Source organism: Schistocerca serialis, chromosome 9, assembly GCF_023864345.2.
Source record: "Schistocerca serialis cubense isolate TAMUIC-IGC-003099 chromosome 9, iqSchSeri2.2, whole genome shotgun sequence".
Classification (NCBI taxonomy): domain Eukaryota; kingdom Metazoa; phylum Arthropoda; class Insecta; order Orthoptera; family Acrididae; genus Schistocerca; species Schistocerca serialis.
Window position 1 is genome coordinate 145871305 of NC_064646.1, and position 23802 is coordinate 145895106.

The window sequence follows — 23802 nt, forward strand, 5'->3', positions numbered from 1 at the left end:
CATCTCATTGGTCAACGCTCAGACGCACGCTCAGAATATCTGACATGTCAGATATTGCTCTGCACGTTCGGAAAGACTCCCGAACGTGCTATTCCACGCTTTGACGTCAAAAACTCGGCACGCTCAACGCTCAACGTTCGGATGCTCGGTCCGTGTGCCGACGGCTTTAGATTAGTTAGGTTTAAGTAGTTCTAACAAGGGAACCTCCCCATCGCACCCCCCTCAGATTTAGTTATAAGTTGGCACAGTGGATAGGTCTTGAAAAATTGAACATAGATCAATCGAGAAAACAGGAAAAAGTTGTGTGGAACTATGAAAAAAAATAAGCGAAATATACAAACTGATTAGTCCATGTGGAAGATAGGCAACATCAAAGATAATATGAGCTCAGGAGCGCTGTGGTCCCGTGGTTAGCGTGAACAGCAGCGGAACGAGAGGTCCTCGGTTCAAGTCTTCCCTCGAGTGAAAAGTTTCTTTATTTTCGCAGAGTTATGATCTGTCCTTTCGTTCATTGACGTCTCTGTTCACTGTAATAAGTTTAGTGTCTGTGTTTTGCGACCGCACCGCAAAACCGTGCGATTAGTAGACGAAAGGACGTGCCTCTCCAATGGGAACCGAAAACACTTGATCGCAAGGTCACAGGTCAACCGATTCCTCCACAGGAAAACGCGTCTGATATATTCCATACGACACTGGTGACGGCATGTGCGTCACATGACAGCAATATGTTGTCGACCCACCTAACTTGTACACTTGGCGAATGGGTAAAAAGATTCTTCTACCTTGCCCGATTTAGGTTTTCTTGTGGATGTGATAATCACTCCCAAAAAAGTGATGAAAACATAAGAGTTTGTGACATAAACTGCAACAAATGAATGCAACAGTTTCACAGTCGCACAGTCTGTGGTCTGTCGAAACATATTTTTTTAACGTTTTCAAATTTTTGCGTGTGTAGACCGTCAAATCCTGCATATGTCCAAGCAAATCTGAACATGTCCAGGAATTTTAGAGAGCGAAGTTGATTATGTGTGAGTGCCTGAACTTTGACAATTGTCTGAAAATTAAAAATTAAAGTTTTCACTGGAGGGAGGACATGAACCAAGGACCTCTCGTTCCGCAGCTGCTCACGCTAACCACTTTTTTTTTTTAAGTCTCATTTTGTTCGCATTTGTTAGTTGAATCTGCTCGGTGCGAACGTCGTAAGACATCCGTTTAAGTTCTTTGTCGATCGGTTAACTCAGTTTTTTTTATTACATAGCGCAGCTAACCCTCTGACCGAACACGCTGAGATACCGTGCCGGCTATCTAGTTCTGTTCGCTTTTGTTCGTTGCATCCGCTCGGGGCGGACGTCGTAAGACATCCGTTTAAGTTCGTTGTTTAACGATTAACTCAGTTTTTTTTATTACAGAGGGCAGCTAACTCTCTGACCGAACACGCTGAGCTACCGTGCCGGCTTTTTTTCATTTTCTTTTTTTTCCCATTTTGTTCGATTCATTTGTTCGGTGCGGATGTCCCAGGACACCCGTTCAAGTTCAGTGTCGAGCCATTGACTCAATTTTTTTATTACATAGGGCAGCTACCCCTATGACCGAACACGCTGAGCTACCGTGCCGGCTATCCTTGTTGTTGGTTGTCTTCCACATGGACTACTTAGTTTGTATATTTTGCTTATTTTTTTCATAGTTCCACACAACTTCTTCCTGTTTTATCGATTGATCTGTGTTCAGTTTTTCAAGACCTATCCACTGTGCCAACTTATAACTAAATCTGAGGGGGGTGCGATGGGGAGGTTCCCTTGTAAGATCTAGAGGACTGATGACCTCAGATGTTAAGTCCCATAGTGCTAAGCGCCATTTGAAACCAGTTTGAATCACGTTTCTGCCTTCCTTCGGTACGCGGAAGTCTGTGTGGTGGCAGTGGGTACGCACGAGTGACGGCTTTTGTGTGTGCCCGGCAGGTGGTGAAGGAGGACTCGCTGTTCGCGAACGTGGCCGTGGAGGTGGCGCCCGCGCTCTCCGGCGGCTACGACTGCGAGGCGACCTTCGCCTACGCGGCCGACCTGGGAGCCTACGGACTCGTCGTGCACGACTGGGCGCGCCAGAGCACCTGGCGCGTCTCCCACAACTACTTCCACTCCGACCCGCTGGCCGGAGAGTACAGGTGCGCATCGCGGCTCTTGCCGCTTACCGACCACCTCACCTTCTTACTACTCCCTGCCCCACTCGTCCTGTTAGGGTGCCGAGGAAGCTGTTTCCTCGCATAGCCAGACAACAATTCGAGCAAATCTTATTAATGGAGTTTATTACAATATATTAAATTGTCAATACTTAACTTGCGTTTCTACAAAGATGGGCCGCAGGGAAATGGCGACATGAAAATAATCGATGTCCTTCAGGAAAATTAAAGAGACGTTTGGAGAAAAGAGAAGCACTTGCATGAATATCACGAGCTCAGATGGAAACCCAGTTCTAAGCAAAGAAGGGAAAGCAGAAAGGTGTAAGGAGTATACAGAGGGTCTATGCAAGGGCGATGTTCTTGAGGACAATATTATAGAAATGGCAGAGGATGTAGATGAAGATGAAATGATACTGCGTGAAGAGTTTGACAGAGCACTGAAAGGCCTAAGTCAAAACAAGGCCCCGGGAATAGACAACATTCCATTAGAAATAGTGACAGCGTTGGGAGAGCCAGGCCTCACCAAACACTACCATCTAGTGAGGAAGGTGTGTGAGGCAGGTGAAATACCCTCAGACTTCAAGAAGAATATAATAATTCCAATCCCAGAGAAAGCAGTTGTTGAAAGATGTGAAAATTGCCGAACTATTAGTTTAATAAGCCACGGTTGCAAAATACTAACACGAATTCTTTACAGACGATTGGAAAAACTGGTAGAAGCCCACCTTGGGGAAGATCAGTTTAGATTCCGTGGAAATGTTGGAACACGTGAGGCAATCTGAACCTATGACATATCTTAGAAAATAGATTAAGGAAAGGCAAACCTACGTTTCTAGCATTTGTAAACTTTTGACAATGCTGACTGGAATACTCTCTTTCAAATTCTGAATGTGGCGGGGGTAAAATACAGGGAGCGAAAGGTTATTTACAATTTGTACAGAAACTAGATGGCAGTTATAATAGTCGAGGGGCACGAAAGGGAAGCAATCGTTGGGAAGTGATGGAGACAAGGTTGTAGCCTCTCCCCGATGTTATTCAATCTGTATATTGAGCTAGCAGTAAAGGAAACAAAAGAAAAATTCGGAGTGGGTTTTTAAATCCATGGAGAAGAAATAAAAACGTTGAGGTTCGCCGATGACATTGTAAATGTGTCAGAGACAGCAAAGGACTTGGAAGAGCAATTGAACGGAATGGACAGTGTCTTGAAAGGAGGATATAAGATGAACATCAACAAAAGCAAAACGAGGATAATGGAATGTAGTCGAATTAAGTTGGGTGATTCTGAAGGAATTCGATTAGGAAATGAGACACTTAAAGTAGTAAAGGAGTTCTGCTATTTGGGGAGCAAAATAACTGATGATGGTCGAAGTAGGGAGGATATAAAAGGTAGACCGGTAATGGCAAAAAGATAAATTTGTTAACATCGAGTATAGATTTAAGTGTCAGGAAGTCGTTTCTCAAAATATTTGTATGGAATGTAGCCATGAATGGAAGTGAAAAATTGACGATAAGTAGTTTGGACAAGAAGAGAATAGAAGCTTTCGAAATGTGGTGCTACAGAAGAATACTGAAGATTAGATGGGTAGATCACATAAGTAATGAGGAGGTACTGAATAGAATTGGGGAGAAGAAGAGTTTGTGGCACAACTTGACTAGCAGAAGGGATCGGTTGGTAGGACATGTTCTGAGGCATCAAGGGATCACCAATTTAGTACTGGAGGACAGCGTGGAGGGTAAAAATCGTAGAGGGAGACCAAGAGATGAACACACTAAACAGATTCAGAAGGATGTAGGTTGTGGTAGGTACTGGGAGATGAAGAAGCTTGCACAGGATAGAGTGGCATGGAGAGCTGCATCAAACCAGTCTCAGGACTGAAGACCACAACAACAACAACAACAACAACAGCAACAACACCTCCTCTCTCGGGTTCTCTTCACAGTCGAGAATAGGGCGGTTGCACGGAGCGCCACCGTCAGCCCTCCCATTTGTGAACGTGACAGTTTCTCGCAGCTGTTGTTGTAGTGAGACGAAAGTGGAATGCCATGTCACAATTTCAGCGGGGAGTGACGACATTGCTCTCCTCTCCATTTGCGCGCGTACCATACGCTAGGAGATTTGACAGTAATAGATCTTCAAACTTATTTTACATCCGAATAGTTCTTTTCCTGACACGAGTTTCTCATCAGAATTTCACTAAATGCCCTCTAAAGCCGCTAGAACTATGAGACCATTCCCCCTGACTGCAGTCAGATATTAGTTAATACACCTCCTCTCTAACCTTCCATCCCCAACAACAAAATCAGTGCCTAACTAAATTTCAGATTGAAAAAGAACTTTCTTTGAACATTTTTATTTTTGAAATGATGCAAGATAAATGATATGTGATCTGAGGCTTTCCCGGCGAATGTGCTGTATCCAAGGTACTCGTGTGTCCAGCCGGATCCGATCGTCGAAGTTCCACGATATTTCTGCGAATAACCGTTCCGGTGGTGCTGGTGGAATGATCTGTCTGCACTGTGTCCGTGGTATTTATGTCCGCGGAGTCCCGAGCCGTACCCCGGCGCGGACGGCCGGCGCGGCACAGAGTGGAGCGAGGGGTGGGGGTAGCTGCAGCCACGCCCGGTGGTAGACGCAGTTCATCTCCGTCCGCCGTGGCGGAAGGCTCTCGCGTCCGCTCGCGCCGTAGCTCCTTTATATTGTTTAATAATGGTTTCCAGGCCTTGCTAACTTGAAACCCGGTATCCGTGTTGATGAGGTTATCTGTTACTCGAATTTGTATGGTCTCCTTGTAGATACTGTCCCAGTTGTGGCTGTCAGGATTTTTGTCTTTTCGAAATTGTGTGTCCGGTTTCAATGCAGTGTTCTGCTAGGGCCGAATGGCTGGGTTGGCGTAAGCGGGAGTGACGTTCGTGTTCCTTGAATCGCTCCGGCGCAGCTTAATGTAATGCTCAGCACCTTGGTACATAGAGCACACTCGATCTCTGATGAACAGAACTTGCCAACGGAACTCAAACGCCTGGAGACCGTGTTCCGCAAGAATGGGTATGGCAACCACCAAGGCCAAAGGGCCTTCCGACAACAGAAGTGCAGCAAGAACCGAGATGAAGAACAACCCGAAGAAGAGAAGCAAGCTCGGGCCTTTCTGCCGTTTGCTGGCAACGTGTCGTCAAAAATAGGGAGACTGTTAAGGCGACAAAAGATTGACACAGTCTTCCGACCACCAGCAAAGATTCGTGACCTTCTAGGAACGGCAAAAGATGACGTAGGCCTTAAGAAAGCGGGCGTATACAAAATCCCGTGCGGCTGTGGCAAATCCTAGATCGGCCAAACAGTTCGCACGGTCGAGGACCGATTCAAAGAACACGAAAGTCACTCCCGCTTACGCCAACTCAGCCATTCGGCCCTAGCAGAACACCGCATTGAAACCGGACACACAGCGAATTTCGAAAAGACAAAAATCCTGCCCCCCCCCCCCCCCCCCCCCACACAAGTGCCCACTGGGACAGTATCTACAAGGAGGCCATAGAAATTCGAGTAACAGATAACCTCATCAACAGGGATACCGTATTTCAAGTTAGCAAGGCCTGGAAACAATTATTAAACACCATCAAGGAGCTACGGGGCAAGAGGACGCGAGATCCTTCCGCCACGGCGGACGGAGATGAACTGCGCCTACCACCGGGCGTGGCTGCAGCTACCCCCACCCCTGCCACCACGCGGCGCCCCGCCGGCCGCCCGCGCCGGGGTACGACTCGGGACCCCGCGGACATAAATACCACGGGCACAGCGCACACAGATCATTCCATCAGCACCACCTGATGATGGCGGAACGGCTATTCGCCGAAATATCATGGAACTTCGACGATCGGATCGGATCCGGGCCGGCCGAGCGGTTCTAGGCGCTACAAACTGGAACCGCGCGACCGCTACTGTCGCAGGTTCGAATCCTGCCTCGTATATGGATGTGTGTGATGTCCTTAGGTTAGTTAGGTTTAAGTAGTTCTAAGTTCTAGGGGACGGATGACCTCAAAAGTTAAGTCCCATAGTGCTCAGAGCCATTTTTTGATCGGAGCCGGCTGGACACCCGAGAACCTTGGATACGAGATAAATGATATTTAGTATTTGTAGGTATGAACTAATGAGTAGCGGGATATCATTGACGTACGAGCCGAAAAGAGTCTGCGATATTGCTGCTGTGTGACGCTGAAGCGCGAGTGGAGAGGCGGTCTGAGGGTGGCGGTGTCGTTGCAGCGTGCTGGGCACGGAGTTCCAGTGGACGGACGGGCTGTTCGGGCTGGCGCTGTCGGCGCCGGACCTGCGCGGCCACCGCACGCTCTACTTCCACCCCTTCTCCAGCACCAACGAGTTCAGCGTGCCGACGCGCGTCCTGCACGAGCCGGGCGCGGCCCACCTGCACTTCCACGACTTCAAGCTGCTGGGCTCCCGCGGGCCGAGCACCCAGTCCTGCGCCTCCTTCATGGACGAGGAGTCCGGTGTGCTCTTCTACTCTCTGGTGAGCCCTGCCACCTTCACTCCACATTCTACATAAATGATCGTCAGAGTTCGTTGTTTTTTTATCGCTCATCAACCAGTGTCGGCTTATTATTAATTAGTAACGTTCGCAAATTAATCTCTTACGAGCCCCCAACAGACTGGCTGTAGCGAGGGCGCAGTAAGTTGACCGCAGTCCCTTAACATTTGATCGTTAAAAGTCGGCACCATTTCAGACATGTGGTGTCGAATGTCCTCTTTTTTTCCCATTGCTGCCACGTTCAGCTACCCGAAAGATGTAATACCGTAATTGCCTGAGAAGCGACGTGTTGTGTATGTGACCGGGGTAGTAAATGATTAATAACAGTAACTGCAACATGCAATACGAGGTACGACCATCAATGCCTACTAAATACTTTGAATGTCATTTTTCTTCTTCTCTTTGCGCTGTGTTACAAGAGCTTCAATTAATTTAATGATTGTTATTATAAACAAGCATCACATTTGAAGGTGATCGTCCTGTAATTATACACAACTGGCCATTATAATTGCTACACCAAGAAGAAATGCAGATGATAAGCGGGTATTCATTGACAAATACACTCCTGGAAATGGAAAAAAGAACACATCGATACCGGTGTGTCAGACCCACCATACTTGCTCCGGACACTGCGAGAGGGCTGTACAAGCAATGATTACACGCACGGCACAGCGGACACACCAGGAACCGCGGTGTTGGCCGTCGAATGGCGCTAGCTGCGCAGCATTTGTGCACCGCCGCCGTCAGTGTCAGCCAGTTTGCCGTGGCATACGGAGCTCCATCGCAGTCTTTAACACTGGTAGCATGCCGCGACAGCGTGGACGTGAACCGTATGTGCAGTTGACGGACTTTGAGCGAGGGCGTATAGAGGGCATGCGGGAGGCCGGGTGGACGTACCGCCGAATTTCTCAACACGTGGGGCGTGAGGTCTCCACAGTACATCGATGTTGTCGCCAGTGGTCGGCGGAAGGTGCACGTGCCCGTCGACCTGGGACCGGACCGCAGCGACGCACGGATGCACGCCAAGACCGTAGGATCCTACGCAGTGCCGTAGGGGACCGCACCGCCACTTCCCAGCAAATTAGGGACACTGTTGCTCCTGGGGTATCGGCGAAGACAATTCGCAACCGTCTCCATGAAGCTGGGCTACGGTCCCGCACACCGTTAGGCCGTCTTCCGCTCACGCCCCAACATCGTGCAGCCCGCTTCCAGTGGTGTCGCGACAGGCGTGAATGGAGGGACGAATGGAGACGTGTCGTCTTCAGCGATGAGAGTCGCTTCTGCCTTGGTGCCAATGATGGTCGTATGCGTGTTTGGCGCCGTGCAGGTGAGCGCCACAATCAGGACTGCATACGACCGAGGCACACAGGGCCAACACCCGGCATCATGGTGTGGGGAGCGATCTCCTACACTGGCCGTACACCACTGGTGATCGTCGAGGGGACACTGAATAGTGCACGGTACATCCAAACCGTCATCGAACCCATCGTTCTACCATTCCTAGACCGGCAAGGGAACTTGCTGTTCCAACAGGACAATGCACGTCCGCATGTATCACGTGCCACCCAACGTGCTCTAGAAGGTGTAAGTCAACTACCCTGGCCAGCAAGATCTCCGGATCTGTATCCCATTGAGCATGTTTGGGACTGGATGAAGCGTGGTCTCACGCGGTCTGCACGTCCAGCACGAACGCTAGTCCAACTGAGGCGCCAGGTGGAAATGGCATGGCAAGCCGTTCCACAGGACTACATCCAGCATCTCTACGATCGTCTCCATGGGAGAATAGCAGCCTGCATTGCTGCGAAAGGTGGATATACACTGTACTAGTGCCGACATTGTGCATGCCCTGTTGCCTGTGTCTATGTGCCTGTGGTTCTGTCAGTGTGATCATGTGATGTATCTGACCCCAGGAATGTGTCAATAAAGTTTCCCCTTCCTGGGACAATGAATTCACGGTGTTCTTATTTCAATTTCCAGGAGTGTATATTATACTAGAACTGACATGTGATTCCATTTTCACGCAATATGGGTGCATAGATCCTGAGAAATCACTACCCAGAACAACCACCCCTGGCCGTAAGAACAGCCTTGATACGCCTGGGCATTGAGTCAAACAGAGCTTGAATGGCGTGTACAAGTACAGCTGCCCATACAGCTTCAACACGATACCACCGTTCATCAAGGGTAGTGACTGGCGTATTCTGACGAGCCAGTTGCTCGGCCACCATTGACCAGACGTTTTCAGTTGGTGAGAGATCTGGAGAATGTGCTGGCCAGGGCAGCAATCGAACATTTTCTATATCCAGAAAGGTCCGTACAGGACCTGCAACATGCGGTCGTGCATTATCCTCCTGAAATGTAGGGTTTCGCAGGGATCGAATGAAGGGTAGAGCCAAGGGTCGTAACACATCTGAAATGTAACATCCACTGTTCAAAGTGCCGTCAATGCGAACAAGAGGTGAACGAGACGTGTAGTCAATGGCACCCCATACCATCACGCTGGGTGATACGCCAGTATGGCGGTGACGAATACACGCTTCCAATGAGCGTTCACACGGATGCGACCATCATGATGCTGTAAACAGAACCTGGATTCATCAGAAAAAATGACGTTTTGCCATTCGTGCATCCAGGTTCGTCGTTGAGTACACCATCGCAGGCGCTCCTGTCTATGACGCAGCGTCAACGGTAACCGCAGCTATGGTCTCCGAGCTGATAGTCCATGCTGCTGCAAACGTCGTCGAACTGTTCGTGCAGATGGTTGTTGTCTTGCAAACGTCCCCATCTGTTGACTCAGGAATCGAGACGTGGCTGCAAGATCCGTTAGAGCCATGCAGATAAGATGCCTGTCATCTCGACTACTAGTGATACGAGGCCGTTGGGACCCAGCATGGCGTTCCGTATTACCCTCCTGAACCCACCGATTCCATATTCTGCTAACAGTCATTGGATCTAGACCAACGCGAGCAGCAATGTCGCGATACGATAAACCACAATCGCGATAGGCTACAATCCGACCTTTATCAAAGTCGGAAACGTTATGGTACACATTTCTCCTCCTTACACGAGGCATCACAACAACGTTTCACCAGGCAACGCCGGTCAACTGCTGTTTGTGTATGAGAAATCGGTTGGAAACTTCCCTCGTGTCAGCACGTTGTAGGTGTCGCCAAACTTGTGTGAATGCTCTGAAAAGCTAATCATTTGTATATCACAGCATCTTCTTCCTGTCGGTTAAATTTCTCGTCTATAGTACGTCATCTTTGTGGTCTAGCAATTTTAATGGCCAGTAGTGTATATCAGAGTGTATACGCCCCGGGAAATCCCGGAAAAGCTCTGATATTTTTTCGTTCGGGAGAAATCCAGGAAAAAGTCGGATTTTTTTAGAATTCCGTGAATTTTTCATTGTTTTATTTTCCAGTTGCATTTTTGTAGTCTTTACTGGTAAGAACTGATACTCCAGCAAAGAATTGTACTTTAGCCCGCTGTTTTAGAATAATACTGAAGCATTAAACCATAAACAAGAGAATTACACCAAAATAAAACTTTACTTGCTAAGAAAATGCACCCTTTGCAGCAACAATACGTAGTGGACACACAAGCATCTGCTGACAGCAAAATGTGTCAAACACCTCGTAACATCAAAATGCTTCTGATGCGTCTTTTCTCTTGGGCTGCATTTCGAAGAGCGTAACGTTACAACTGTTTACATTTTTAATAGATCGCGGGAAAATACTGCGAATGGTGCTTGGAGAAGCGTTGCTTTCAAAGTAAATTTCTTTTTACGCGAGATGAATTGTTTCGTGGGAGAATGTGCGATTAATTTCTTAAATCACGGAACGTTAGACCCTCATTCAAAACTTAACCAGGAGGACCAGCCACTTAGAAAAATTTCAGGCCCAGAAGACCAGCCATTTACGCCATTATTTAAAATGTTACTGGCACATTCGCGTTTGATGTATTTTAAAGGGTGACACATGCTAAAAAGACCAAGTTTCAAGGTTAATTTTTCACATTTTTTGTAGTTATAGATACAAATTGTGCAATAACGATGGAAAAAAGTATAATTATCCTTTAAAAAGTGCGAAGTGACATTTTGAGCAATTTCGCACGTAACTGACTTTTCTATGGAAAAGTCGAAGTGCTGTACGGAACATGACTGCATTCAGCCAGGTACCCCATGAAATGTTCGGTGCACTGCAGTGAAATTTATAATCGTGCTTGTCAGAAATATTCGGCTGCTGCAATTTAACCTGTGCTCCTAGGATGCCGTCTGACCACACCCTCGGAGAAAAATTAAATGATAAAACTGACGGTCAATATTATATGTAAAAGCTTAGCTTTCCTTGTAGCTGTACTGTATGTACATTAATTTAAACCATTAACTTTCTTGTTTGTGTGTTCGCGCTACTGAACAGTGATGTTGCTATTGGCTGACTACATCACGTGTTGTATACTCTGAATATCCGCTGTCATTGGATGGCGAGATCACGTGATATGAGTTATGGTGGGCTGACAAATGTGATTTAGAGAAATCACAGAAAATCTAAATCAGGATTGCTGGACTCGGGTTTGACCCGTCTTCCTCCCGAATGCGAGTCCACTGTGCTAACCGTTGCGCCACCTCGCTCAGTATGGACAGTATTATGTGCAGTACTCGTGGATAGTAATGGCTGACGTTTTCTGCGGCCAATGTTGGAGACAGAAATATGTAAAAGCTTAACGATGCTGGCAGAATACAAGGGAAGTCATTTGTACATCGTGGATTATAGTTGACTGTTACGTGTGACGGGATCTAGCGAAATCTATCTTGGAACAATAAATAACCACTTTATTTATGTCAATTGCATTTCAACATTATCAAAGAGATTTTTGTATGAACCATGTTCCTGTTAAGCCGTCCGCATCAAAAAAGACAAAAATTATTGGTAGCTATAACTTGTAAGCAACAGTCAACAGTGCCGGCCGGAGTGGCCGTGCGGTTCTAGGCGCTGCAGTCTGGAACCGAGCGACCGCTACGGTCGCAGGTTCGAATCCTGCCTCGGGCATGGATGTGTGTGATGTCCTTAGGTTAGTTAGGTTTAATTAGTTATAAGTTCTAGGCGACTGATGACCTCTGAAGTTAAATCGCATAGTGCTCAGAGCCAGCCAGCCAACAGTCAACAGTACAAAATCGAATGTGTATTCAGTATTATTATTATCATCTTGAACATTAGTTAAAGTATATTTTACGATGCAAAGTGTGAAGAGCTAATATCACCAGAACAGGACAGTGGAACAGCATACAGAAGACACCTGTAGACCCATATGGGTCAGCAAAGAAAGAGCACTTGTCACTTGTCCACCTGCCGCCTCTCCACCCCCCCTCCCTCCCCCCAAGGCGAATATCTAGTACAGAGATTTCATTCACACAGGGTGTCCAAGGAAGATTGGTCTGTATTCAGGGATCTGACAGAAGCGATTATTCAAAGTAAAAAGGTCTTTCATACCTGGGCTCTGAATTGCATACCTTAAGAGCTATGACTACTTGTTCATTTTCGCTACTGTGAAACACATCTCCTGTATTGAGCAAGTGCTCATAGCTTTTAAGGTCTGCATTTAGAGCCCATGTTTACTAGATTTTTTTGCTTCAAACGATCGTCCGTGTCTTATCTGTGAATATTGTCCATTGCTACTGGGTTAAGTGGATAACTATCAATACTCTACAATATAATAAGTTCTATACCGGTACCTATATAATTAGTTCTTATGCCTTGATATGTTTCTAAACTGGACTACTCATTTGTACAAAAATCGCAATTTTAGATACAGGGTGTTTGAAAAAGAACTCCCCAGTTTTAAGTATAAATTTAATGGGGAAATTAATGAAAAATTACATCAAAGAGTACATATCATGAAACAGAATTCCTTCAAGTTTTGTTTAATGTTAGTAGACGTCAACGTGGGATCCATTTGTTGCCCTACACACATCGAGACAATATTCCACTTCTCGCCACGTATTTACCAACATTTCAGGTGTAACTGTCACAACGATTCTTTTTTAATCTTTTTTTTAAAAAAATTATATCATCATCACTTCTGTGTAGAAAGTCAACAGCAAACTCATACCCTTCAATTTGAGTAGGTTTTATTTCATGTAACAGTTGCAATTTGTAGGCGTGCAACTTTAAGTATTTTACGCACAACATCATACACACCACATTTAGGCACTACTAATTGTAGACTACGTCTGGCCAATGACTTCTCTGGGCTCCGAACACACGAAACACGGATCTGTTCAGCAACATCTTCAGGCGTTCTCTGTCTACCTGGTGGTTTTGCTTTAAAACACTACCGGTTTTAGGCAATGACGGATAGTTTTTACTGTATGTGTTTCACCACCGTACTGAAGTCTAAAATTACGTTGCACTGTTATAACTGACACAGTTTTCGCAAGCCGAATAACACACTGCGCTTTCTGTTACGGATTACACATTGTTGCTGAGTTGCTCTGCACTGCATTGCATGCACGTCTGGGCTGAAATGAGGGAACAGAGAAAAAAAAAACAGCACTGGTGACGTCTCGAGGTCAAGCAGGCCTGCCAACTGTAGGGGAGCCAAACTTGGAGAGTTGATGATTCAAACACCACAAACTAGAATAGTGTACGTCACTTTGTACAGATTCTAGGACAATCAAAATTTGGGAGTTCTTTTTCAAACACTCTGTATATATGTGCAAACTGAAGCGATAAATGAAAATTTGTATCAAGATCAGGATTCGAACCCAGGACTGTTGCTCACGAGGCGAATGAGCTAACCACTAAGCCATCCTGGCACAGCAGCTTTGCACAACTGCACATTCTACCCTATCACGCCTCCCTCTTCAACCCAAATTCCCATTTACGGCTCGGACCGCTTGATAATCCCCCCAGAAGCGACCCGAACAGCATTGCGGAGGCTCTCGAACTGTATTGGAACAGCATCTCGGCATCGAACAAAACGAGGAATCCTGCCAGAAACCCAGAACAAGTGCTTTAATCAAATGAAACTACGTGGTTTAAGAGAACTTTTCAAGTTTAAAACATCTGTAATCTATAAATGCAGAGAGAAGCTGCGAATGTTTGAGACTTAACAAGGTCTCTGCAACAATACAAAAGGGTTATTCTGAAAGTAAATGACCGCCGGTCGACCACTGGCCTTGGTGCTCATCTGCTTCAGTTCGGCGGTAGGTACGATTCAGTACGGTTGATTATTGCTCAACTGTGTGACTTGAAAATGTGTGAGTAAACTGACGATCCCGCCAAGTGTAAGGTGCGAAGTGTTATTCGCTTTTTAAACGCGCAGATATTTCGACCCATCGCAATATATATTTCGGAACTTTAATAGTGGAAGAAGATCGCTCGGGCCGGCCCTCAGTGATGACGCACACAGTGCAAGGATTGAAACCAAAATCCAAGAACATAGGCGTGCACGCCTGACCTCTGCTGCCAGATTCTTCAACGCCATTAGAACAAGCGTGAATGGTATTCAGTGGAGTCATCTTCGTTCACGATAATGCACGTCCTCATGCAGCGGGAGTGACACGAGACTTGCTTCAGCCGTTTCAGTGGGAAATATTTCTACATCCTCCAGTCAGTCCACACATAGCCCCAAGAGTTTACCACTTATTCCCCAAGCTGAAAGATTTTTTTAAGTGGACAACGCTACGGAAGTGATGATGAACTTAAAGAAGGCGTTAATAGGTGGGTCAACAACTTGGCGAAAATGTAGTATGCAGAAGGCTTAGGAAAGCTATTAAAACAAGTACAACAAGTGCCTAAATTTGAATGATGACTATAAAAAGTGGTTTGGGAATCTTACTATATGTATAATATAGTTTGTTGTCCGCCCCCGGTAGCTGAGTGATGCCGGCACGGTAGCTCAGCGTGTTCAGTCAGAGGGTTTAGCTACCCTCTATAATAAAAAAACTGAGTGAACGGTTAAACGAACAACTTCAACAGGTGTCATGAGACGTCCGCCACGATCATATACAACGAACAAAATAGAACAAAATGAGATAAAAAAAAGTGGTCAGCGCGACAGGATGTCAATCCTGAGGGCCCGGGTTCGATTCCCGGCTGCGACGAAGATTTTCTCCGCTCAGGGACTGGGTTCTGTGTCGTCCTAATCATCATCATTTCATCCCCATCATCGCGCAAGTCGCCGAAGTGGCGTCAAATTGAAAGACTTGCACCCGGCGAACGGTCTACCCAACGGGAGGCCCTAGTCACACGACATTTTTATATAGTTTGTTTAATTATATCAAATAAAAGTTTCTCTGGGAAAAAAACGTTCTTTATTTTCCGAATGACGATGATGATGTTTGGTTTGTGGGGCACTCAACAGCGTGGTCATCAGCGCCTGTACAAGTCCCAATTTTATTCGATCCAATTTTTGTACACAGTCCAATCTAACCACTGTCACGAATGGTGATGAAGAAATGATGAGGACAACACAAACACCCAGTCCCCGGGCAGAGAAAATTCCGGACCCAGCTAGGAATCGAACTCGGGACCCCTTGATACAGAGGCAGCAACGCTACCCACTAGACATTCCGAGTGACCCTCGCAGTTTCATTTGATCAAAACGCCTATGCCTGGGTTCCAGGCAGGATCTCCCGTTTCCTTCGATGCTGAGGTGCTTGTTCAGTTAAGTTGGAGGGCCTTTGCAATGCTGTACAAGTTTTGGGGGTATACCAAGTGGGCTAAGGTGTTAATGGGAATTAGGGTTGAGGAGGGAGGGCTAGGGCAGTCCATGCAATTGTGCAAAGCCACTGTGCCAGTGTGTTCGAAACCCAGTCATAGCACAAACTTACTTTCGTCGCTTCAGGCAGCATACATGCGTCAAATATGTTTCACTTTAGAAAAGGTCTCTGGAATACTATAGTTTCACTTGACTGTTTGGGTCTTGCCCCCATCTGGGAAAGTTTCTTCAGACGGCCACAACACACAGCTCATAAACTTCCACCTCGTTTATTTATCCCCAGTTGATGTATGAGCTCGAGTTGTTCGCCGTACAGGGTAGGAAACAAAATAACACACTTCTTCAAGGATCAGTAAAATTAACGTGCCGACCTTGTGACGCAGGTGAATAAGAACGCAGTGGGCTGTTGGAACTCGAAGCTGCATCCGGAGACCTACACGCCGGAGACGCAGGGCATGGTGGGCCAGGACAACGTGACCATGGTGTTCCCCAACGACATGAAGGTGGACGCCAACGGTACCCTGTGGGTGCTGACCGACCGCATGCCGCTCTTCCTGTACTCGGAGCTGGACCCGGTCGAGGTGAACTTCCGCGTACTGTCGGCGCCGGTGGAGGCGGCCGTGGCGGGCACCGCCTGCTCCGCCGCCACGCCGCCCCCGCCGTCTGCCGCCCCCGCGCCCGCCCCCGCACTCTGGGCGCCGCTGGCGGCCGTCGCGACGCTGCTCGCAACCTCGGTCGCCGCTGCCGCGTGAGCGCCTGCGCCGGCGTCGCGGTGCCCCGGCAGCCGCTGAGGTCGAAACCGCAGTGGCAGCTTCCGTCGTCCGCTCAAAAGAACATTTTTCTAATCGCGAAGCACAGACTGTCTTTCCAAAACCCGAATCATATGTCAGCACGGAAACTCTTCCCCAGTGTTTTAAGTGATTGCATCCCGCCTGAAACTCAGTTTTACTTTACTTCTGCTATTGTACAGTTTCGGCTTTGGAGCATTTTTAAGTATCCTGATAAAAAGAACCGATAAGAATGTAGGGTCTCAAAAATTATTTAAAATTTAAACACAGTGACAAACAAGATCATAAAATATGCCACGATTAATAAAAACGTACTGGACATTTGAAGAATGGAAACGGATAACTTTCCAAGTGTAAAACCTGACATTTGTCACAACGAAAAGTCCATGTGTCTAAGTCCATGTGTCTCTGTTTGTACATAACAGGTTTGTATCCAAAAAATTGAGGAGGTATCCTGGTAACACAGAATTATGCTGCTCGCCGCATCACCGCAGAAAAGAGACAAATTAGGAAATAAATACTTTACTAACAACGTTCTATGTTTCATACCAGGGAACTGACTGGTTCTGAGGGCTAATAAGAAAGTCTTTACATGTTAATTCTTGCAAAGAAGAAAATAACCACCAACCAATGTTAATAATGGTATTTCTTTACAGAAATGGCGCCGTAACAGGTTTCTAACTGACACGTTCATCTTGAGACAGCTGTTCGCGTTTACATTAGATTTGTTGTTGATTAGTTAGTTACATGTTCCATAGATCATTTGAGCGATTCTCTTATCGAAATGATGTGGAACGAGTCAGTTTACAAGATATGTATTCAAGTAAACTTCATTAGTGTTACCTTTAATGAACACATTACTATTTTTAGTCCCACTTACAGGAAATACACTTAATTTCTTTTTCACTGGATACGAGTTTTTAAGTAGAAACTCGTCAGTGGAATGGAGGAGTGTCCAAAAGCAATGATTTTAAATTAGTTTTAAAATTTGCTTTCCTCAACTCCTGTCTGAGGTCTGACAGCTTCAATAATGGGTAACAAAGGTTATTCTTTCCTCTAGTGGTGTAAGTATGGACGTCACTGTTCTTGTCAAATTGTGATAGATTATTTATGACGAGTTTCATTAGCGAATATATGTATTGTGGCGGCGCATTTAAAATGCCCAGCACCTTGAAGAGGTACCTACATGACGTCTGTGGGAGAACGCCGCTCGCTTTTGTGCAATTCATACTTTCTTTCTTAGTGATGAGTTATCCCAGAAAATTATTCCGTAAGACATTACTGAGTGGAAATATGCAAAATATGTCAGAAGCTTCGTAAGCTTGTTTCCAAGACTAGCAGTTACACTAAGAGCAAAGGTAGCTATACTTAGTTGTTTGATATACTCAGTAATATAGTTCTTCCATTTTAAGTTTCCAGCACTACGTACATCGAAAAATTTGGAGCATTCTACCCTACTTACTGACTCCTGCTCATGTTGCTCATGTGCTACATCAATTATTGGCATGACTCTATTTGTTGTACAGAACTGGATAGTGTGTGTGTGTGTGTGTGTGTGTGTGTGTGTGTGTGTATGTGTGTGTGTTTTTTTTTTTTTTTCTTTTTTCAAAATTTAGGGAGGGTCTATTTTCAAAGAACCGTTTAATAATTCTTTGGAAAATATCATTTACCAACTCTTCTGCTGCTTTCGCTCTTATGGGATTTATTATAACATTAGTATCATCTGCAAAAAGTACTAATTTTACTTATTGAATGTTAAGTCGAAGGTCATTCACATATTTAACGAATAGGAGTGGCCCCAAAAGTGAATCCTGTGGGACGCCCTTTGTGATTTTTCCCAGTCACTAAAATTTTCTACCTTTGCGACATTGTCTGAGTTATTCAGTACAAGCTTTTGCATTCTTTTCAAATATGATTCAAAGGAGCTGTGCGTAAGACCACCAGTTCCATAAAACTTGAGTTTTTCTAAGAGCAACATGATTTATACCATCAAACACCTTGGAAAGATTGCAAATATTACCAAGTGATGATGTATTTTATTTAAGAGTTGTACTCTATGATGAGTGAATGCATAAACAGCATTCTTAATCAAGCAACCCTTTTGGTACCCAAACTGTGACACACTAAGTACATTGTTTCCACACCAGTAAAGAAACTCGGAGGTCATTGTTTAAGTCTGTCTTGTCATTTTTCTTATGAAGTGGTTTAACAATTGGATATTTTAACGTGTCTGGAAAAATTCCTTGTGCTGGTGATACATTGCATATGCTGCTATGGAAATTACTTACTAGTCGTTAGGAAAAACGGGTCAAGAACTAATGTAAACCACAATCAAAATAATATAAATGTGAAGATCCGTTTGTAAATGAACCCGTCGGTTCGAAATCGGTAGCGGTGCTATTTGTGTAAATAAATATTACAATTAACGGTAGCTTGTTTTTGTTTTCTTCTTTGCAAAAATCAACTTGTATTTTCTACGTAGCCACCATCTAAAAAATGTCGGTATTCGACAAAGCAGCAGGAAAAAGTTTTTGTTCCAAGTATTATTAATACTGAGGCACCACACTTCATTAGTGATAATACAAATGCAGAAATACAGCATTAAGTTTGTAACAAGTCGAGCTGTAGTCAAGAAAAACCACTTCTCATATCTTTTCGAGTTTGTAACTCCAGAGGGAAGGACAAATTGGCATAAAGATCGTGTACTTTCTACTGACGCATGTCTGAGAGACTTCCTCGATGTTTCAGCATGGGGATCAAGTCTAGGAAAATGCAACAGAGTACCGGGAACACAACAGAACTGAAAACACGTTTTTGAAAAAAATTGACAGTTTGAACGCTTTCCATTGCCACTCTTCATTTGTAGACAATACATTTATCAAAAATCAGCCATGGCACATCGCACCATACTAGGTTCTCTTTTATCATTCCTCCGCCAGTCGGGGTGAGTGAGGGCTGGCAGGGGTAAATTATTGCTCTCCAGTGACAGCAGTAAATAAAATATACCAACTGTTTCTAAAAAGACGTAAAACAATGAAATATGAGCATGTTTTAGAATTAATACGTCCATATTTTAGAATTATTAAAAAAGACCTTTGTACGTTCAAGACTTCAAGTAAAATGCCTTTTTTTTTTAACCTTTTGAGTCCAAATAATTTGAAAACAATTGCAAATTTAAAATTTTTTACAAAATTAATCTTTATTGGCATAGTAAGCAACGAATACAGGAAAAAACTGAAGAACTGTTTTAAACAGATGGTTTCGCTTTCGCGCCACTAGAACATACAGTTTTCAACAACCCATAACTTCATGCAGTAAATCTGAAAGCAAATTTCCAGTTTTCCTAGACACAATCCTATATCTCAAAGCGTCCATGAATCTATAATGCCTAAAACAAAGTACAGTTCTAAATAAAGTGCAAAAATGGGACTAAATTTAATAAATATTGTACCAAAACTACATACTGCCACAGTGGCTCCATTTGGAAACCACATATAAAAGCTATATTACAGAAGCAAATATACAATAAAATACACTACTGGCCAATAAAAGTGCTACACCACGAAGATGACGTGCTACAGACGCGAAATTTAATCGACAGGAAGATGCTGTGATATGCAAATGATTAGCCTTTCAGAGCATTCACACAAGGTTCGCGCCGGTGGCGACACCTACAACGCGATGACATGAGGAAAGTTTCCAACCGATTTCTCATACACAAACAGCAATTGACCGGCGTTGCCTGGTGAAACGTTGTTGTGATGCCTCGTGTAAGGAGGAGAAATGCGTACCATAACGTTTCCGACTTTGATAAAGGTCGGATTGTAGCCTATCGCAATTGCGGTTTATCGTATCGCGTTGGACTAGATCCAATGATTGCTAGTAGATAATGGAATCGGTGGGTTCAGGATGGTAATACGGAACGACGTGCTGGATCCCAATGGCGTCATATCACTAGCAGTCGAGATGACAGGCATCTTATCCGCATGGCTGTAACGGATCGAGCAGTCACGTCTCGATCCCTGAGTCAACAGATGGGGACGTTTGCAAGACAACAACCATCTGCACGAAGAGTTCGACGATGTTTGCAGCAGCATAGACTATCAGCTCGGAAACCATGGCTGCGGTTACCCTTGACGCTGCATCACAGACAGGAGCGCCTGCGATGGTGTACCCAACGACGAACCTGGATGCACGAATGGCAAAACGTCATTTTTCGGATGAATCGAGGCTCTGTTTACAGCATCATAATCGTCTCATGCGTGTTTGGTTACATCGCGGCGAACGCACATTGGAAGCGTGTATTCGTCATCGCCATACTGGCGTATCACCCAGCGTGATGGTATGGGGTGCCATTGGTTACACGTCTCGTTCACCTCTTGTTCGCATTGACGGCAGTTTGAACAGTGGACATTGCATTTCAAATGTGTTACGACCCGTGGCTCTACCCTTCATTCGATCCCTGCGAAACCCTACATTTCAGCAGGATAATGCACGACTGCATATTTCAGGTCCTGTGCGGGCCTTTCTGGATACAGGAAATGTTCGACTGCTGCCCTGGCCAGCACATTCTCCAGATCTCTCTCCAATTGAAAAGTCTGGTCAATGGTGGCCGAGCAACTGGGTCGTCACAATACGCCAGTCACTACTCTTGATGAACTGTGGTATCGTGTAGAAGCTGTATGGGTAGCTGTACCTGTACACGCCATTCAAGCTGTGTTTGACTCAATGCCCAGGCGTATCAAGGCCGTTCTTACGGCCAGAGGCGGTTGTTCTGGGTACTCATTTCTCAGGATCTATGCACCCAAATTGCGTGAAAATGTAATCACATGTCAGTTCAAGTGTAATACATTTGTCCAATGAATACCCGTTTATCATATGCATTTCTTCTTGGTGTAGCAATTTTAATGGCCAGTAGTGTAACTTTAGATATACTTACTTTCACTGTCAATGGTCTCAAAATGGTCACTATTAGAAAAAAAGGAAAGAAAACTGCATGTCAGAATCTTCTACAGTCATGCAGCACAATCTCCGTGTCAACTTTTTCTTTGAGTGCTGTAGGTGACTACTACAGTGCACAACATTCATAGAAGTATACGTCATCAAACCACCGGATGCCGCTGTCTTGGAGCAGCATCAATGAGTTCATGTTAAAGGCATGCATACTTCAAAAAATTAATAAATTGGTGGATTCAGGAAGAATCCACAGGTACTCAAAGGTTTAAAGATAGTTTTACTTGACAACAATCTTTATAAAAATTAAGTATTTCACGTAACAGGAGGTACAGGGGAACAGGTGAAGAGAATTGTTGGAAGAAGAGTGTTTTGTAAAGGATATGAAATGGAAGGGCTGGAGAGGACCATGAACCAAGCGTTTGGAAAGGGAGGAAATTTGAAAAGTGTAGTGCTCTGACATGGAGGGGGGAGGTTTTCATGCTCTTGTAGGAGGAGCGATAGCATTTGGAGAGTATGTGCGTGTAAGGTAGGTAGCATGCTAGTCTCTTTTTTTACTGTTATTTCAGTCTGTGTCCCATGGGGGGGGGGGGAGGGAAGGGGACTGGCAGTAGAACAGTACTCCCTCCTTCAGCTGAAAGAGTTTAAACAGTTCAAAGATTGAATTTACACATTTTTAAAGGATAAACTACATCAAATGGATAAAAAGTTCTCAGTTTACTTACCATGTCAAGTTGTCAGGGGCTAAGTCTGACTGTCGTGAAAAATTTTTTGTAGTAGGTTGTGGTACAGCGTCAGTAGAGTAGAATGGTCTAACTATCTTGGTGGCAGAGTAATGTTTTTGTATCTTACAACGGCAGCATCACGGTGACATAATGTTACTGCATGTTGAAGTCGTGGCGGTGGGACCTTACGTCCTGTGGCGCCCTCCAATGGTGTAAACTCAGGATGACACAACTATAGAGACAGTTAAAAAATGGTTCAAATGGCTCTGAGCACTGTGGGACTCAACTGCTGTGGTCATAAGTCCCCTAGAACTTAGAACTACTTAAACCTAACCAACCTAAGGACATCACACACATTCATGCCCGAGGCAGGATTCGAATCTGCGACCGTAGCGGTCGTGCGGTTCCAGACTGTAGCGCCTTTAACCGCTCGGCCACTCCGGCCGGCAGAGACAGTTAGAGTGGTGGTAGCACCAAGGATTGCACACAATTAGTGGCCACACTAAAACACACAGTATTAGTGGCCACATTGGGTCTCTCATTAGCCATGGCCTGAATCTGAGTCCTCGAGGACGGTACAAGAAACAGAATGGTGTGGCCAGTGCCAGGGAGTCATGATGATAATGTGTTGCAATCCACTGACGATGTTGTGCAGGGTATCCATTCTCTTGATGGACGTCTTTAGAAGGACTATGTTGGTCTCCTCGTGTAGAGTAACAGCCCTCATGGGTCGAGGGGCGTGCGTGTTCCACCAAAGCACCTTGTTCTGTAGGCGATGGAGACCCTGCATCCAGGCGGCACTAGTCGTGACCCACACAGAATTACCATAGGCTAGAGGAGGATGGGCAACCACGTGGTACAGCCAGAGCTTGGTGTTTAATGTCATTTTCCTGCTGTTGAAGAGTGGGTAAAATGCTTTTATCAGATTTTGAGTGACGTATTGTGCTTACCAATGGAAGAGCAGTTTGTTGTCCATCTGGACATCTAGATATTTTGTATCTGGGGACCATGCGACCTAGACACCTACAATAGTAATGTTGTGATTTGGTGAAGTAGACCACCACAGTTTTGGCGGCATTGACAGCAATCTTGTTTGAATGACACCATGTGACTGCTGCAGTCACCCCTCTCTGGTGACGAACAATGAACTGGTCGGTGTTTGGGCTGGTCATATAGAGCATCATATTGTAGGTGTATTGTATCACTTAGCAGTCAGAGAAGACTGGCAAATCATTAACATAAATGTTAAGGAAGAAGAGAGACAAAACAGAGCCTTGAGGGGTTCCCATCAACGTGTGATGTATGCTCGAGCACTTTCCTTCCTAAAAAACCAAGAAGGTTCTATCGTGGAGGAAATCATGTATGATCTTCATATAGATGTCTGGGATGGTCGTCTGTGTCAGCATTTTCTACATGAGATTGTCATGCCAAATCCTGTCATAAGCATTTTGCAGGCCCTGGGAAACCACTGGTGTCTACATGGTGGAGTTAAGGCTCTTGCTGAAATGTTCTGTGATCCTAAGAACTTGTAGTTTGGCCAACAGGTGGGAAGTGAAACTGAGCTGTTCCCGATAGATCATCCCAGCTGCCACTAGAGGCTGGGAAAGGTGGCTCAGGATCAAAGAGTCTAGGACCTTCACCATAGTATTCAGAGAGGTAATGGGCTCTTATTGGTTGGGACCTTAGGATCCTTGAGGGCTTTAGGATGGCCATCAGTTTTGTCTACTTCCACTATGTGGGGAGGCCAGTTGTGAGACAGCAGTTCAGAATGTTAGTGAATAAGACCAGTGGCTTGCGTGGGAGCTGATGGAGGTGGTCGTTTAATTTTTTTTTTGTCATCAGTCTACTGACTGGTTTGATGCGGCCCACCACGAATTCCTCTCCTGTGCTAACCTCTTCATCTCAGA

The 23802-nt window shown here is 45.2% G+C and overlaps 1 protein-coding gene across 1 annotated transcript in view; it reads left to right on the forward strand.

Moving 5' to 3' along the window:
* LOC126418860 (protein yellow-like) overlaps positions 1 to 16749 on the forward strand; it is a 108485-nt gene extending 91736 nt beyond the window's left edge. Inside the window, exons 4-6 of the mRNA XM_050085852.1 lie at positions 1959 to 2161; positions 6429 to 6690; positions 15813 to 16749. Of these exons, the coding sequence (XP_049941809.1) occupies positions 1959 to 2161; positions 6429 to 6690; positions 15813 to 16181 (834 nt within the window). The 3' untranslated portion in view covers positions 16182 to 16749. The remainder of the gene's footprint in view (positions 1 to 1958; positions 2162 to 6428; positions 6691 to 15812) is intronic.
* Positions 16750 to 23802: the final 7053 nt, after the last annotated feature.